The sequence below is a fragment of the Phasianus colchicus genome, chromosome 9 (assembly GCF_987193195.1).
Source record: "Phasianus colchicus chromosome 9, bPhaCol1.hap1.1, whole genome shotgun sequence".
NCBI lineage: Eukaryota > Metazoa > Chordata > Aves > Galliformes > Phasianidae > Phasianus > Phasianus colchicus.
Genome location: NC_143444.1, coordinates 2,423,993 through 2,441,211, shown reverse-complemented (window position 1 = coordinate 2,441,211; position 17,219 = coordinate 2,423,993). Strand labels below are relative to the sequence as shown.

General features: G+C 36.1%; 1 protein-coding gene across 3 annotated transcripts in view; it reads left to right on the top strand.

Annotated features, from left to right (window-relative positions):
* The first annotated feature begins 51 nt into the window (after window positions 1-51).
* Window positions 52-17,219, top strand: part of TPR (translocated promoter region, nuclear basket protein) — a 42,571-nt gene continuing 25,403 nt past the window's right edge. For all 3 annotated transcript variants that reach the window (XM_031608486.2, XM_031608485.2, XM_031608484.2), the window contains exons 1-23: window positions 52-253; window positions 1,667-1,771; window positions 2,093-2,166; window positions 3,545-3,641; window positions 4,034-4,137; window positions 4,775-4,939; window positions 5,667-5,759; window positions 5,861-5,941; window positions 7,065-7,152; window positions 7,632-7,772; window positions 8,548-8,639; window positions 9,402-9,599; window positions 10,124-10,231; window positions 10,762-10,988; window positions 12,240-12,403; window positions 12,760-12,899; window positions 12,993-13,141; window positions 13,451-13,613; window positions 14,027-14,161; window positions 14,855-14,995; window positions 15,130-15,298; window positions 15,794-15,960; window positions 16,796-16,948. In XM_031608486.2, the coding sequence (XP_031464346.2) occupies window positions 103-253; window positions 1,667-1,771; window positions 2,093-2,166; window positions 3,545-3,641; window positions 4,034-4,137; window positions 4,775-4,939; window positions 5,667-5,759; window positions 5,861-5,941; window positions 7,065-7,152; window positions 7,632-7,772; window positions 8,548-8,639; window positions 9,402-9,599; window positions 10,124-10,231; window positions 10,762-10,988; window positions 12,240-12,403; window positions 12,760-12,899; window positions 12,993-13,141; window positions 13,451-13,613; window positions 14,027-14,161; window positions 14,855-14,995; window positions 15,130-15,298; window positions 15,794-15,960; window positions 16,796-16,948 (3,105 nt within the window). In that variant the 5' untranslated portion in view covers window positions 52-102. The remainder of the gene's footprint in view (window positions 254-1,666; window positions 1,772-2,092; window positions 2,167-3,544; window positions 3,642-4,033; window positions 4,138-4,774; window positions 4,940-5,666; window positions 5,760-5,860; window positions 5,942-7,064; window positions 7,153-7,631; window positions 7,773-8,547; window positions 8,640-9,401; window positions 9,600-10,123; window positions 10,232-10,761; window positions 10,989-12,239; window positions 12,404-12,759; window positions 12,900-12,992; window positions 13,142-13,450; window positions 13,614-14,026; window positions 14,162-14,854; window positions 14,996-15,129; window positions 15,299-15,793; window positions 15,961-16,795; window positions 16,949-17,219) is intronic.

Here is a 17,219-nt window from a genome sequence, read left to right as displayed (position 1 = left end):
CCCATGGTCCCGCGGGGTCCGGCCCGTCGGCCGCGCCGTCGGGTGCGCTGCGCTTGCGCCCTGAGCGCGTCGCGACCGGTGGCGCACTGCACTGCGCCCAAGATGGCGGCCGTGCTGCAGCAGGTCCTGGAGCGGGCCGAGCTCGCCAAGCTGTCCAAGCCGGTGCAGGGGAAGCTGGAGCGTTTTCTAGCAGATCAGCAGAGCGAGATCGATGGGCTGCGAGCCAGGCATGAGCGCTTCAAGGTGGACAGCGGTGAGTCTAGGGGCAGGGAGGGCGGGAGGCGAGCGGCAGTGGGGCCGGGGCGCTGTGAGGGGCCGGCATTGGCTGGGCAGAGTGGCTCGTCCTGCTGCCCGGTGGGAACGTTCTTCTCTCAGAAGACAGGCCGGGACAGAGGCTGAGGGGTAGTGGCGGCGAGGTGTCTTCCGCGGGAATGTCGGACAGGAGAATGTAGGGCTTAGTGTCTGCCGCGGCCTGCGAGGTGCCTGGGTCCCGGGCCTGCGGGTCTCAGCCGGCCCCTGCCGGGGCCTCCTGCTGCCGGGACTGCATGCTGCGAGGGAACGATGCCTTGTCGCGTTTCTGTGAAGCTTCGTACGGCTTTAAAACTGCCTTCAGAATGGACCTAAGGAGCAGCTCTTTGTCAGGCTTGTAACGAGCCCTGGGTCTGCTTTGATCCTTGCCGTGGAGGAGCGATAATTGTTTGTTCGCTCAGCTCTCAAATAGCTTTCCTTCTTGATTCTCTGTTAGAGATCACAACATTTCCAGATAAAGCACACCAAATAGAAACTAAAGAAACTAAATATTTGTATTGATTTGGTCACAGAAGACTTGGTGGCTGTAGAGAACTGGAGCAAAAGTGCAAACAGGGAGGATTGAGAGCACTGGGTCGAGTTGTTGGGGGCTGCGAGCTGCTGTCTCCTCATCAGCCTCTGTGTTTTTCATGGTAGAAGTCTTACTGTAGTGCGTCAATAAATACTGTGAGTTAAGTTGAGGTCACTACACACTGTAGCGGGTTATACTCTTTCATGTCCATGCTTCTCTCACGTAACTGGAGGGCAGTATTACTTGGAGCTAAAAATACGCTCTGAAGCATAAAATATGCAAAAATCACTCAGATTCCCCAGAAGTGCCTGATAACAAGACGAACACTGGTTTTACAGCATATCTTGTAGTTAAGTGCTTTCAGATGATAAGTCAGAACGTCAGTCTAATAGTTTTTTGAGTGCACTGGGAAGCGTGGCATAGAGCTGCATAGAGTTAGTTTTAAGAATTATTAAACATTATCCAAATAACACGTGCAAGAAACTTTAAGGTAATGTGACTGAGCCAAGGGTGTATGGTTGTGCTGCTGTGGCACTCTAGCTAAATCAAAAACGTTCAAGTATAACAGTACAGTACACTTTATTTGTTGATTGGTTTTGCAAGCGTATCCTTTCCCCATATTAATGAGGTGTTTAAAGCAATGTTAATTCAATATGAAATTTCAGCTTTTTGGCTTCAAAAGGACATTTTTATTAAAAATCTACTATAGTAGATTTTGAAATTTAAAATATTTTATGATTAAATACTGTTTTAAACTAAAGTCCATTAGTATGCATCCTCTATAAGGAGAAGAAAGAAGAAAAGTGGATTTGAAGTAGAATTGAGGTAATGTTGTTAATTTTGCAGAACAACAATACTTTGAAGTAGAAAAGCGTCTGGCTCAAAGTCAGGAGAGACTTGTAAATGAGACACAAGAATGTCAAACTCTCCGTGAGGAGCTTAAAAAACTTCGTGAGTATTACTGCTTGTTCATAAGAGCAAAATTGTCACTCTTTAGTTCAATGTTGTGTTGAAATGTCTTAAGTTTTCAAGAGGAGTTAAAATCCATAAAATACATTTATTATTTCCGCAAACAGAGACTTTGCTTTTAGTGAAATTTTCTGTTTTAATGGGAAAAAAACTGTAATAGTTCTAGAGTGGTTTACATTTTGTTCTTCACTATAAATGCCTCTGGCCCTATGATGGTTTTAGTTTGTCACAATACTGTCTCCCCAGTCCATTTACTGTATTTTTATTTCAGATGCCTCACAACTATTTGTTTTTATCTAACAGATGAACAGCTGAAGTTGCTGAATGAGAAAAATAAAGAGCTTGAAGCTGCTCAGGATCGTAATGCAGCCATTCAGGTACTGGAAGAATTAGACACAATAAATGGAAAGAGTTGAGTTTACCTGTCTGATCCTGCGAAGAACACATCCAGTCCAACTTGAAATTTGGTTTAATACCAGCACATGTATCGATGTACATATTTATAAGTCTTTGTGGACATTTGAGCAAGATAACTGCATGTCTTTTCTTTTTTTTTTTTTGTTAAGAAGTTAGTTTTCTAGCAAACTGAGTTACAGGTGAACATAAGCCAGAGCAGATCCTTTTATTTCAATTTGAATATATTGTCTTACCCCATCTGAAACCTACCTGTTCCAAAATGACTTTAAAGTGAATCTCAGAAATCAAGAGTGTGTTTTATGTTACTCCTTATCAAACATTGAGCTGCAAATTAGAGATCTGTTTTTCCTCCAGTCTTTCCACTACTCTAGTACAGTTTTCCTTGCATTATGCTCATAAGTCATAAGGAATTGCAGGATGAGTCACGTTGGATGACTGATCCAGCAGGAAGGTAGTATATCGTTATTATAGTAATTCTTCAACTATGAAAGAGCTATCTGATTGTTTCCATGCAGGGCTTTATTTCAGCTTTGCTGAAGTAGTTCATAGTGCTTCCTTAGAAGACAAAGGCAATGCTTTGACTTGTAAATTATGCAAGGGTATTGAGTTTGTGTTTCATTTTTATTTTTCTTTTGTGTGTGTTCATTCCTTGATTACTCTGTTATCTTTGTTTAACCAAGTAAACAGTTTCAATGAACTCCTTAGCTAACAAAGCTGTCCTGCAAAGCACATTATAATTATATATAGTTCTTTTTGTTGTTGTTTTTTTTTCAATTATTTATTTCTGCTGGCCCTTTTATTGATCTCCTCTGCTTTATGTAGAAAAATTTTCATTCTAGTCTTTATTTGCATACAGCTATAATCAGGAATCCTGTGGCAGTTTGGATCTCTATAGATAGAGTTAAAAGGCAAAGGCACAGACTACCTATGCTGCTCTTGGAAGTTGTGTGATGCTTCGTTCTGTGCTTTGCTGTCTGATATTAGACATTTTGCATTTAAGGACAAAAGGCCTGTTAGACGTGAATATCAGAATGATTTATGAGAAAAAAAAAATTGAAATCTGTTATTTATTATGCACTAGAAGAAAAATATGTTAACTTGCAGTTGTTTGACTTGTTCCAATGTGACAGAAACAGTGGACTCAACCATAGTTTCATGTTATGTAGTTTAGGCTGATTCAGTTGTCTATGATAGAAGCCTCTTATCCCAGTTTTCATTCACTAGCATTGGGGGGGGTAGCATTTAACACACTTCTCTGTGATGATAAATGTAGATAGTGACTAACCTCTCATAGAAAGCTGATCACATTTCTTTATTCCTTTTTTGAAATCTTTTCAGAGCCATTTAAGTAGAGAAAAAGAAGAACTGGAAGCTGAAAAGAGAGATTTGGTTCGTACAAGTGAAAGAAGATCTCAGGAGGTTGAGCATTTAAATGGTATAACCAAGAATATATTAACAAATTGGTTTGCATGATTATGCTAAGTAGAAGACTTACTTGAACAATTTTACAAGTATGGGATATCTAGTTAGTATAGGCAGTTCCAAAGAAATGGATTGGAAAACTAGACAAAAGGAAGCAAAGCAGAAAGTTTCATGGTAATTGGAAAAAAAAAATGACTCGCAACAGTTTGATAACAGATGTACATTGTATAATTTTACATCTACAAAATGAAACAATGTCATTTTACAATATACAATTATATACATTATATGTCATTTGTCCTCGTTCTTTAAAACTTATTTGAATTCGGGCAGTAATGAAAACTGATAGTTCTACAATTAATTCTGCAATTAGCATTTTTCAAATATTGGTTTCATTTTCCACAGAGGATGTTAAACGCTTAAATGAAAAGCTTACAGAAGCAAACACAGAAAAAGTGAAACTTCAGCTGAAGTTGGATGAACTTCAAACATCAGATGTTACTGTGAAGGTGAGTGATTTTTCTGTGCACAATATGTGTTAAGGCTAAAACTACCAGTGAGTGGTTGTTTACAAGTAATGTAGTCATTTTGTCATTGTTGACGATAAAAGTAGATCAAGTCTATTCCTGCTATTTATGACTAATGATTTTGTTATAAAATTGATGGTTGGGGCTGGAGGTGACAAGTGTATTTATGGAAGGCTAGGAGTGACATTAAATTAAATAAATATGCCCAAGCTTCAGCCGTGGCAGTGGTGGCTGCTTTTATCAATGAAAAGTAGTGATTCTATATCCACAAAAGCAGGTAGGAAGGAGAGAAGCAATTTGTGAATGTTTCTCTGCATTAAGAACTGAAAGAGAGGGTAAAAGGAGAAAAGAGAAGGAAAATTTTGATGTCTTAATCTATTGCTTTGACTAGGGTAATACGTAGTTAAATGTTCCAAATTATGATAAATGTTGAGGAAACTAATCTGTGTGTCAGGAGGTTCTTAGTAGTCTGAGACCTGTAACTCTGTATTACCAATGCAACAACCTCTTTTGTGGTTACAATAAATCATTGTTACATGTACTCTTGAGTGTAGTACTTTGTTAACTTCTTTTCTTTCTATGGAACCAGTACAATTGTGTTGTTCATTTCTCTTTTTAGTACCGTGAGAAAAGGTTGGAGCAAGAAAAAGAACTGCTGCAGAGTCAAAACACTTGGCTGAACTCTGAGTTGAAAGCCAAAACAGATGAACTTCTACATACTGCCAGGGAGAAAGGCAGTGAAATCTTAGAACTTAAATGTAATCTGGAGAACAAGAAAGAGGAGGTATTTTTAAATTTAGTGCTTTCGCCTTTCTTTTCTTTTTTCTTTTTTTCCAAATTATACTTATTAACTGAATTAAATGAAAACAAATACTTTAATAGCTATCGTAAGAAAAAGAAGTGTAATTTCTGCCAGCAGTAAAGAGGTTTTTCATTTAACTTGTGAATTATAAGGAATATATATGATTGTTGAAAATTAGAGTCAGAGATTTTAATGGTAAACTAGAGATTCTGGCATCACTGATAACAAAAGGATATAACAATATCATGCTATTAAAATGTACGGGAATATAATTCTCAATTGTGTAAGGAGCAGAAGAATCTGGTTTAACTTTTGGAGGGGAAGGAGAGCAAGGAATGATGCGTTTTTTTGTTTGTTTGTTTTCCCGGAATCAAAATACATGGCACAATCATATTTTTTGAAAATATTTAGCTTTATTGAGTTTCTGTTTGGGTACTTAAATAGTTTGAACTGTGTCAATTGGTCAGGTTTTCTGTACTGTTTTTCTCCTCTGAGAATCACGGAGTTACATGAGCAGTTTGAGAATTGTCACTATTTCATTTAGCTGAATATATGAGAGCCTGTTAGAATGTAAACTAATATACTCTTTCTGCTATCTTTGTCTGATTTTAAGTAGAAGACAGTGAGATGATATTTTTTAAAATAAGTTACTAATTTGTATGAAATAATGACAAATTTGTACACAGTACTCTCCTTTACTGTTTGACAGGTTTCCAGGATGGAAGAACAGGTAAACAGCTTAAAGCAGTCAAATGAAAATCTTCAGAAACATGTGGAAGATCTTTTGAATAAACTGAAGGAGGTAGGGCAACTTGAAGTACATGTATAACAGTTGATTCTACAAAATAAAAAATGTGTGAAATTAATGGTGGAATGCTCTGCACCCTGGCTCTTCTTTACTAGGCAAAAGAACAACAAGCTGGCATGGAGGAAAGATTCCACAATGAACTGAATGCCCACATTAAGTTATCTAATTTGTATAAGGTAAGTTAATAACTCAGCGGTAGGTGTTATTAGCATTACTTGGGGCTGAGTCTTAGGTTTAAGAATACTGCACACTGATTGGTTGATTGGTTTTCTCCCCCCACTAAGTGGTGGATGTGAGAAAGGCTACCTTACATTACAAAATATTGTAGAGTGTCCTGTTTTAGGTAACATTTGTAATCTTAAATTGTTTGCATCACTTGGCAGTTTAATCAAAACTGGTTAAAACAGTAACTTTATGCTTACTGATTTAGTTCTTCATATTGTATCATATGAGTTGTGTTTTATGATGTTGTATGGCAGTTAAAGGTTCTTATGTAGAAGTTGACTATGGAGGTGTTTTAGGTTTGACTATTACAAGTTTACTGCAATGAACACCACAGGTGCCATTGATCTGGTTCAGGCAGCCGGATGTTACACACTGTGTCAAATAAGCAGCATCTAAGCAGGACTTTGTGTTGATTGTTTTGTCAGCTCAGAGTGAAAAATAATCTGTAGTGTGTTGAGTCAGACAGCTGGAAGAGCCAGCTGACTGGTCTTTTGCTTATCTGTCAGTTTTACAGATTAAGTAATCCTGTTTTGTGAGTTTTCATGCATTGATAGTTACATATCTATCATTAAGTGCAATAGAATGTTTGATTTCTACATGAATATTTTGTCTGGTCAGATCATAGATGATATGCCTGCTGAGGCATTGCAGAAGTCTTCAGAAGTCTTGCACTTCTGAAATCTTTAACTGAAAACAAAAAAACATGAACTGTTTATATAATAATTATTTTAAATCTCAAATTCTTAAGGAGATCAAGTTTGAATACTCAAAATTTCTTAAAACTGTTTATTCTCTTCAATAAATAAGAAGCTAGCACCTGTAAAGCAGCTAAAGGACCTGCCAACATTAGTTAGCTTTGTCATAGCATATCGGTGTCTGCACGTCTTGCTTTCGGTTCGATGGCTTGCATCAACTGAGACTTAATCCACGTGGAAACAGTTGTCCAGTTTAGGTGAATCTCCCACTATTTTACTCAAAATCTCTATATTTATAGTTTTGATCTGTTTGAGCTTTATTGTGAAGATAGTTGCTCGTACTACATAATGAAAGATCACATGAAATGCTTTTATTTAGAGCGCTGCTGATGACTCAGAGGCAAAGAGTAATGAACTGACAGGTGCGGTAGAAGAGCTGCATAAGCTTCTAAAGGAAGCAGGTGAAGGTAAGTTTGAATGAGAAATGAGAAGTGGAGGAACAGAACCTATCTGCTTCTTTATTACTAAGCTCACACGCTTTATAACTGAGTTGAGCATTTATGAAGGGATAAGCTTTAGGATTTGGGGATGGAGGAAACACTACACTTTGTAACAAACATTTTATGCGTCTTTTTTAATTTCCTTGGAGGTCTGTGTGTGCGAGGGAATCTACAAATATACATGAAATTTTATTTTGATTTTTGAGGAGAGCTTTTCTTTTCTGTTTTGTTTCTTGGTTTGGATTTCATTGATAAAAGGGTAATTCTTATTTTTCTCTCTTCTATACAAGGGTGATAGGCAGCAGTTCTTGTTTCTGTCATTATACTGGGTATTCTTATAAGCATGAGCTTTTGCAAGCTGTATAAAGTGGAGTTTAAAGTTTGTATGCCAACTTAGATTGTTCTAATTGGGGGGGGAAAAAATGAAAATTGCCTGTCAATTTTAGCAAATAAAGCAACCCAAGAGCATTTGGCTGAGTTGGAAGAGGCAAAAGCTGTAATGGAAAAAGAATTGAGAGAGAAGATAAGTAAGCTGGAAAAGGAGCTGGAGAATGCCAATGATCTACTGTCAGCAACAAAACGTAAAGGTAGGAGTAACATTAGGAACTAAAATACATAGAGCCTCAGACATTTTATCCTTACCAGTCTTCCATGAAATTAGTAATGCTGCATGTTTATAGGGAATGCAATAATTCATATGTAATGTGTGTGTAGGTAGGTTTTTTCTCCACAAGAGAAATACATTTTTTTTTCAAGTTCCTGTGTTAAATCTTATATACCTTTTCATAGAAAAAGTAGAGGGAAATTTCTTTAGTGCTGAATTCATCCTGCTCTTAATGGTTTTATGGTGAGTATAGCAAGAATGGTAGACTTACAACAAAGAAACCTGTCCTTAAATTTATATTTACTGCTAAATCTTGCTCAATTAATTGCCCTAGTTTTTTGTTATTTTGTTTGTTTGTTTCTGGAAAGAAGAGCCTGTTTATTCAATACCTGTGGGAAGTTTGTGGAGGCAAGAGAACAGTCCTAGAGGGAACAGAGGCATCAAGTACATTTATTATCTCTGTAAGGAATGTCAAAAAGTCCTCTGCAAAAGCTGTTCATAATTTCAAATTAAACTGGTTGAAGGGCTTGATGATGTACAATAAAGAATATTAAATATAATATCAATCACTTGCAATGTATATCTAGCGAAAACTCTTCCACCAGTAACTTTAAGAACTTAAAATATAATTATTTAGAATACAGTAGTTGTAAACTACAAAGGTATATGAGGACATTCTTTATTATTAATAAAGAATATTTATAATGGGTATTATTGCTCCTTTTTTTTTTGGCTAATTGGTGGTATTATGTCTTCAGGAGCCATATTGTCTGAGGAGGAACTGGCAGCCATGTCTCCCACTGCTGCAGCAGTAGCTAAAGTAGTAAAACCTGGAATGAAATTAACGGAGGTAAGTGAGAAGAAACGTTCCAAGTTTCAAGGCCCTTGAAAAGCCAGCAGAGATATACTAGTAATGGAGGAGTGTAGATTTTCATTCAGTCTGAGAACTGGTGTAATTCCCAACTATAGTAAACAAAATCTTGTGTTTCAGACAGGCTTGACTAGCTAAAATATTTACATGTTTATGCAATATACATTTCTAGACTCAACTTAGTGCATTAAAACATACAGAAGTTTTAGTTGTTGGGGTTTTTTTTGGTATTGAAGGTAGTTTTGGATTTTTTGTGTGTATGTGCACAGCTTATTTTCTGTGTTTTTGACAGGACATTTTTTTGTTGATGCATATTTGCGTAATTTAGAGGTTGCTGTGGGGTTGGCGTAATGATACATGAATGCGTAGGTTTTTTTCCATCTGTCTATGGAAATATTTTTTTTTTGTTTTGGTCATTCTGTTCAGCCATAAAATTATATTCCATGCTTGCTATTTTCTATTGTGATACTACATTTGTTTAAGGTTTGTCACTTCTACAGGGAATTCTTTTATTGCATACAGTTGCACTGTAAAAGTTTGCATTTCTAAACTGCTCTACCATGGTGTGAGTTATAAGAACTTTTTTTTTCTTTTTAAGTCAGTCTGGTTCTTTTGAATTAATTTGTTTACCACCATATAAACCTACACTGCTCTAAGATACGAATTGTGTAATTACCAATGGTTCTTTGATACATCTGGACAGATTTGTGTGTAAAAATAAATAAAAATCTTGTGTTGCAGCTCTACAATGCATATGTAGAAACTCAGGATCAGTTACTTTTGGAAAAGCTGGAGAATAAGAGAATCAATAAATATTTGGATGAAATAGTGCAGGAGGTTGAAGCCAAAGCACCAATTCTGAAACGTCAGCGTGAAGAATTTGAACGTTCCCAAAAAGCTGTTGCTAGTCTATCTGCAAAGCTTGAACAAGCTATGAAGGTTAGTATAAAAGGAAAAAAGCACAAAAAATATGAAAAAAAAGAAGATTTTGACTTCCTAATTCCAAAGACTGATAAAATACGTATAAATAGGGTCTTTTGTTCAGTTTTTCCTGTGGGGGAAATGTCCCCTGAACTTCAGCTTGAGATTCATTGGGCTATGCATTGTGTTTTACAGAAACAACATTTTTATTAGTTTGAAGGCTTAAGTGTGATCTTTGTGATGGAAAAAGAATGTAGACTTCAGTGTTTGTATTAATACTAATAGAGCATTATACGTGTTGGCTTCTGATTCCTAAGTGCATGAGGTTTAACCTTTAACTTGAGGAAATAAAGCTTGAGAGTTGCACACTTTAATTGAAAAAGTAGAGCTACTGGCTAGTCTTGAAGTAAGCAAGATTAGTAAAAATTGAGAACTATTATGCATGTTTAATTCACAGTGCATACCTCAGTAATTGATATCATCTTTCTCTCTCAAAAAAAAGAAATGTCTTGAATGAATTACTGTGTATTTTTTAACTGCAGGAAATCCAGAGATTGCAGGAGGATGCTGATAAAGCCAATAAGCAGACCTCTATGCTTGAGAGAGAAAACCAGAGACTGGAAATACAAGTGAAAGACCTTTCGCAGCAGGTAGAACAAATGTTGCTGTAGTTTTAAAATGTGCTATTTACAGTTTGTTTATTAATATAGTGTGCTGTTTTTCTGTAGTTTGCTTGAAAGTTGTGTTCAACTATACTTGTTCTTGGACTGTCATGAGAACTATTAATAGCTTTTCCCTGAGACTATATGGTATTTACATTTCTGCTTATAAAACTGGATTAAGTTTATGGATAGAGGAGAGGTATCTTTGCTGTAGTACTGTTTAACATCTGTCTGGAAAACTAAAGTATAATTTGGTTTTTGCTTTATTGGAAAGCCCAGTGATAGGTTCCAGGAATTGAATACCAGAAATATCTACTTCTGATTTTGATGTGGTTTACTTTCTGCCAGCCTGCCTTTTTAATAATGCAATTATCTCACAAGGGTATGTTTATTGTAACAGTTCATGTATTGTAGGAAAAAGAAAATACTTGAAATTATTTTGTAATGTTTTTTTTTTTTTTTTCAGAGTGAACTTTTATTGCTATGTGCAAGTCTTATGCTAGAATGTTCTCTTTCAGATTCGTGTGCTACTGATGGAACTGGAAGAAGCTAGAGGCAATCATGTGATTCGTGATGAAGAAGTGAGCTCTGCTGACATCAGTAGCTCTTCTGAAGTAATATCTCAGCATCTAGTGTCTTACAGAAATATTGAAGAACTTCAGCAGCAGAATCAGCGTCTCCTGGTGGCTCTTAGGGAGCTGGGAGAGGCTAGAGAAAAAGAGGAGCAAGAAACAACATCATCCAAGTAAGTAATTTGTTCTTTCTAGTGAAGTTTTTATACTGTGTAGTAACAGGGATTTACCTGCAAACTGTTCACTTTTTTGTTCTTACTGGTTATGTGTATACAAGTTAATATATGAGCAATTCCATAATTGTGGTTTAACCTGGGAGAGGGGGCTCAGCGCCACACAGCTCTTTGCTCATCTCCACTCCCAGTGGGATAAGGGAGAGAACTGAAAGGGGAAAAAAAATGGAACTCAACAGTTGAGATTAAAAATTACACACACGCACACACACACACACCAAATGATGCACAAGCAGTTACTGCCCACCCTTGCCAAATCCTCACTGTTTTCCAGTTCTTGTGGAATATCCCTTTGGCCAGGTTAGGGCAGCTGTCCAGGTTCTGTTCCCTCCCACTCATTGTGTTCCCCCAGCCCCTCACTGGTGGGGCAATGAAAGAAGCAGAAAAGCAGAATGTCCTTGACTCTGTACAGCAGTGCTCAGCAACAACTGAAACATTGGTATGTTGTCAACATTGTTTTTCTCATGAAGCCGAAACACAGCATTGTACCGGACACGGTGAAAGGAAAAATCTATACTGTCTCAGCTGAAACTGGGACAGTGATACAGAATGGCAATTATTATTTCGCAAATTCCATATAGCTGTATAGCTTTATGTCTCATCATTCTCCTTCAACATTGTTTATTTGACTAATGAAAATAATTTTACTTCATTCTTCCTAAACTTTTTTTTTTCAATTCATAGATATGCAGGTCTGAGAAAACACAGTGAAATGACAGCCTATTATAAAATAGGAGTAGTCTGTGTGAAAATCTTTTAAACCTGTGACATTCAAAAAAAATGATTGTCAGTCTTCCACTAAATGCAATTCCACACATAGCTGTTATTCAAAGAAGGAGATTAAGTTTTCAATTGTGCTCAGGAAAAAAAAAGTGTATGGGCTATAAAGCCCACAAATAATGTAATTCGATATTAAACATTCTCAGCATGGTTTTCTGTTAATGCTACTGTTCAAAGTTACTCACATGAACAGAATTACCTCTATTCTACCTTTCATGAAAGAGGAGGCCTACTCTCTTTTAGTCATCTACAAAAATCAAGACCTTATGCCATTCTTCCCATTTTCTGAAAAATCTCAGTGATGCTTTGCTTTCAAAAATAACTCTGGAAGACTTGTCACAAAATCTGGGAAGTGCGTAACCTTGGTAACCTTGCTGTTATATTACTAAAAACAACTGGTCTTGGTTTCAGAATTTCTGAGCTTCAGAGTCAACTCGATGAAGCTCTCAATGAGCTAGAGAAACTGCGTGAATCACGTCATCATCAGTTGCAGCTTGTTGAGTCTATCGTTCGTCAGCGTGACATGTTTCGCATATTGTTGGCACAGACCACAGGAGCTATCATTCCTTTGCAAGGTAAGTTCCATGGTTCTGCGCCAATTGTGATGAGCTTCCCGTGATGATGCTAAAATGAAACTAGTAATTTCTGTTAATCTCCTATTCCACTTTTACACTTACTCAATAGAAAATCCATGAATTGGATTTGGGCACATGATTCTATTTCTTCAGTGTAGTAACTTCCACATAATGACTCGCCTGTAGTGATGACTACATATGTGATGTAGTAGCATATTGTAGATGTAAAGAATGGGCAGTCAGTTGCTTGCTTAGGAAAACACACGACTTTCCTAGAAACATAGTATTGTTCTTAGGTTATACAATTTTCTGCTTCATTCAGTTGTTGCGTTTAAAATTTAAATTATTTTTTCTAGCATCTGGTATGTTGCCAGAGGAGATGTCTCTTACATCTACTCCAAAGCGCTCAAGTATTCCTCAAGCCATGTCAACTCCTGCTCCAGTATCAATGAGTGAGTCGGTGGAGACTGCAGAGGCTAAGGCTGCACTTAAGCAGGTATTTTTTTTTCAGAAAACACAGCACAAAGCTGTTATTGTTTGTTTCTTTTTTTACTTTTCTAAGCATATTAATGTCTATTCTTTGATGCAGTTGCAGGAAGTTTTTGAGAACTATAAAAAAGAGAAAGCAGAGAATGACAAGTTGCTGAATGAACAAAATGAAAAGCTTCAGGAGCAAGTTACAGAATTGAGGTCACAAAATGCAAAGATATCCACACAGCTGGAGTTTGCCTCCAAACGGTAAACTGGCAATTTAATTGCATTACTTTATGTATGTGTTCTTATCAGAAGAATCACATGGACTGCTTGATATACATTGCTCGGGAAGAGTTACCAGTTAAACATCAGTATTATCTGTTTTGTAAAAATATCATATGGGTGGGATCAAGAATATACTCTGTAGTTAAGTGCAGCATATATGAGGCTATCTGAAAACTAGTGCATATCAACATGAAATATATGTCTGTGTACTTACACATCTTACGTATAAATTAAAAAAAAAAAAAAAAGTGATAGCAAATGTTCTTTGCTGTGTTGTTCTCTGTGAAGTTATGAAATGCTGCAGGATAATGTTGAAGGCTATCGTCGAGAAATAACATCTCTACATGAAAGAACCCAGAAACTCACAGCAACAACTCAGAAGCAAGAACAGATCATTAACACTATGACTCAAGACCTGAGAGGAGCTAATGAAAAACTGGCAGTGGCAGAGGTAATACAATGGATTATGCTTCATATAAACCAAGTTAGTGCTAGAATTTTTCTTAAAAGTTGTTAAAAGATGCATGATCGTTTTAAATATGTCAACTACTATATTCGTAGTATGTATACTTGTGTGTTTTTGAATCTAATGATGCTATTTGCAACTTTACAGAAAATATCTCAAGTACTGAGTAAAGATGGAATTTCCAAGGTGTTTCAGTACCTGTATTTACACAGTAAATAGAATATGATAAACAAAGCAGTTATGTTATTACTGTTCTTGGCCTTGATTTATAGCCTGTAGCTTTAAATCAAAAGATTGCTTCAATAGTATTAACTGACCATTCTAGTACTGTCTGAAGTAAAAAATAAAGGCCAGATTTGGGACAGATAACAAAATTCTTATTGTTTGTTATCTTAAAGGTGAGAGCAGAAAATCTGAAAAAAGAGAAGGATATCTTGAAAATGTCAGATGTGCGTTTGACTCAGCAACGTGAGTCTCTACTGGTTGAACAAAGAGGACAGAACTTGCTACTTACTAATTTGCGAACGATTCAGGTATGGGATGTTACTCATGATAGATATCTGTCAGTCTTCAGTAAATGTCAGTTGAAGTTAACTTCCTGAATCATAGAGGAGGGTCTGAAGGAGGATTGTTTGTTTGTTACAAGTTGACACTAAACATAAATTGTTTGAGCAACTTCTTTAAGATATTTTTCATTCCTGTCCTGTATTCAAGATTTTGCCTATGAAGATAATAGAGAATTTTGAAATGATGAGCAGGGTTTTTGCATTACGATGGAGACAAAATGTGAAACAAAAAAAGTTGATTATTTTTATAATAGTAAAATTTACTGATGCCTTAATAGAAATAAGTATGCCTTAAAACAATAGGGGAATAAACTATTGTTTTCAGTTTTTAATGTAAACTTCTTTTGTAGCATAAATGTGTAAGGTTGCACATTTTGTCATTTTCTATTTTTGTAGAAGGCTTTTTGTTCTTTTAATCCCCACTTAGACTCCTTGAGTAGTGGATTTTCTCCTAATAATACTTGTTGTATCTATATGATTAAAGAATATTTCAAAACTAAATCTGTCTTAACTGCTGTTTCATGTATAATTCTTGTTCCATTTAGTAATTAATGTGGTTAGAGAAGTGTTATGACAATAAACTTTTATGAAGTGCTGCAGTAATTCAGAAGGAAATTATTGGAATATGTTGTAAGCATACTGCATTATCTTATTTATCAGGGAATACTGGAGAGGTCTGAGACAGAAACAAAACAAAGACTCAATAATCAGGTAGAAAAGCTGGAGCGTGAGATATCTCAACTAAAGAAGAAACTAGAAAGTGAGGTGGAACAAAGACATGCTCTTACCAAAAATCAAGAGGTAAGTATAACTATGCTAAACTTGCTTTAGTGAAAATAAAGCAAGACTTGAATGGCTTCTGCCAGCTTACTGTGGATTTTCAGATGTGAAATTTAGGAGCTCAAGTATATTGGAACTTCCTGCTGTGTGTTCAGGTTCACATCCTGGATCTTAAGAGGCAGCTAGAGACTGAGACAAACCGTCACATTAACACAAAGGAACTTTTGAAGAATGCCCAGAAAGAAACTACAGTGTTGAAACAACAACTTAATAATACAGAGGCTCAGCTAGCATCTCAATCATCACAGAGGGCTCCAGGGAAAGGTAAAGATGTTTTCCTACATTGAATTTCTCTTTATGTTAAACACTATTATGTGCAGAATGGTAAGATTCATCACAGTTTAGAATTAAGGAGGCAATGCACTAAATAATAAACCATCTCATTTTCGCAACTACAAATTTGAGCAAAAGATAACTAGGATAAATTTTTAAAATAAAATCAATATCCAGCTGACTTTAAAAATGGAAAAAAGTAAAACCAAACTAATTAAACAATCCCTTTTATTTTTATTTCAGGACTCTTACATCTTTAAAGTATCTATTTTTAAGTAGCCAATTTTTTGTGAATCAACAGTTTGTTGTAAGCCATTCTTTTGATTAGAAATGACAACTTTCTTTATGGAAGATTTATGAGGGTGATTTTGTTTTCTTTTAATCTTTCTCCCAGTTATCCTCAAAAAAGTCAGTTTTTAAGTGGAACAGTGGTCTAAAAAACTGAAGTAGATTTCTACAGTTAATGAATATCTTCTGATGTTATAGGTCAGCCTGGTACAAGTGAAGATGTGGATGATCTTGTAAGTCGACTAAGACAAGCTGATGAACAAGTTAATGACCTAAGAGAAAGACTCAAGACTAGTTCTAGTAATGTGGAACAGTACAGGGCCATGGTTCTTAGTCTAGAGGAATCTCTTAATAAAGAAAAACAAGTAAGTAGTTAACATCTAACATTCTTTATTAAAGCAAAATGAGAAATATAATGAAAGATTTTACTTTTCGTTTGTACTGTGTTCTGTAGATTTATGGGAGGAATTAGAAAGTACCTGAGGTTAGTTTAGAAAGCACTGTAAAATAATGTAGGTAGACCAGACTTCAGACAACTTGATTAAAAATACTTGTAACGATGGAAATATTAAATGCTTTTTGTGACATATTTTTAAAATGTTGAATTGTAAATTTGACTTAGCTTTGTACTTCCTTCAAAAGAGGGAATTCTTCTATAAATTATTCCTATAACACTGTGATCATTGTTCTAAAAATATTACCTCTGAGTCAAAGCAGTTAAATTCATACCTTCTTTAGCTAAATAATAGTCTTCAGTGATTCTGAAGAACACTCATATGTGTTCATGGGAACAGCTTTATAACAACTCTCCCTTCTGTGAAATACTTGACCATTTTAATGATGAATGTGTCGAAGTTATGGATGCCCCATCCCTGAAGGCATTTAAGCCCAGGTTGAATGGGGACCCTGAGCAACCTGATCTAGTGGAAGGCAACCCTGCCCAAGGGAGAGGATTGGAACTAGATGATCTCTATGGTCTCTTTCAATCCAAGATATTCTTTGATTCTATGTATTATAGTTTTGAAAAATGAATTTTTTTCAGTGCTATTTGTGAGTTTCAGCATCTTCAGTGATGTAGTAAATGAGAGTTGAGAATACCTTCTCTGACTTTAAAGTATTACTAAAATCAAAGTACCATATTTAAAGCAGAAAAACAAAAACACAAACCTATCTATATCTAATTATGAGCTTTGATGAAAGGTGACAGAAGAAGTTCGTGCAACAGTTGAAGCTCGTCTCAAGGAGTCTTCAGAGTATCAATCACAGCTGGAAAAGAAGTTGATGGAGTCAGAAAAAGAAAAGCAGGAACTTCAAGAGGAAAAGCGTAAAGCTGTGGAGAATATGGAACAACAGGTACACATCAGATACCACCTCTCTTAGACTCTCTTGCAGTGTCCTCAAGAATATGCTTTTACTTGATTCCCTCCTTCTGTAGGAGCTGCACATTGTAGTAGTGTCCAAAACTAAATCTCTTAGGATATACTGAAGTCTAACTAAATCTGAGAGGTTTCCAAATGTGTGTAGTACATGAAGTTTATCATTTCACTAGTATAGTGACAGTTTTAAATGGACTACCGTCCTCTTGAACTTTAAGTGCTAGTTACAGAAAAGTTTGAATAAAAGC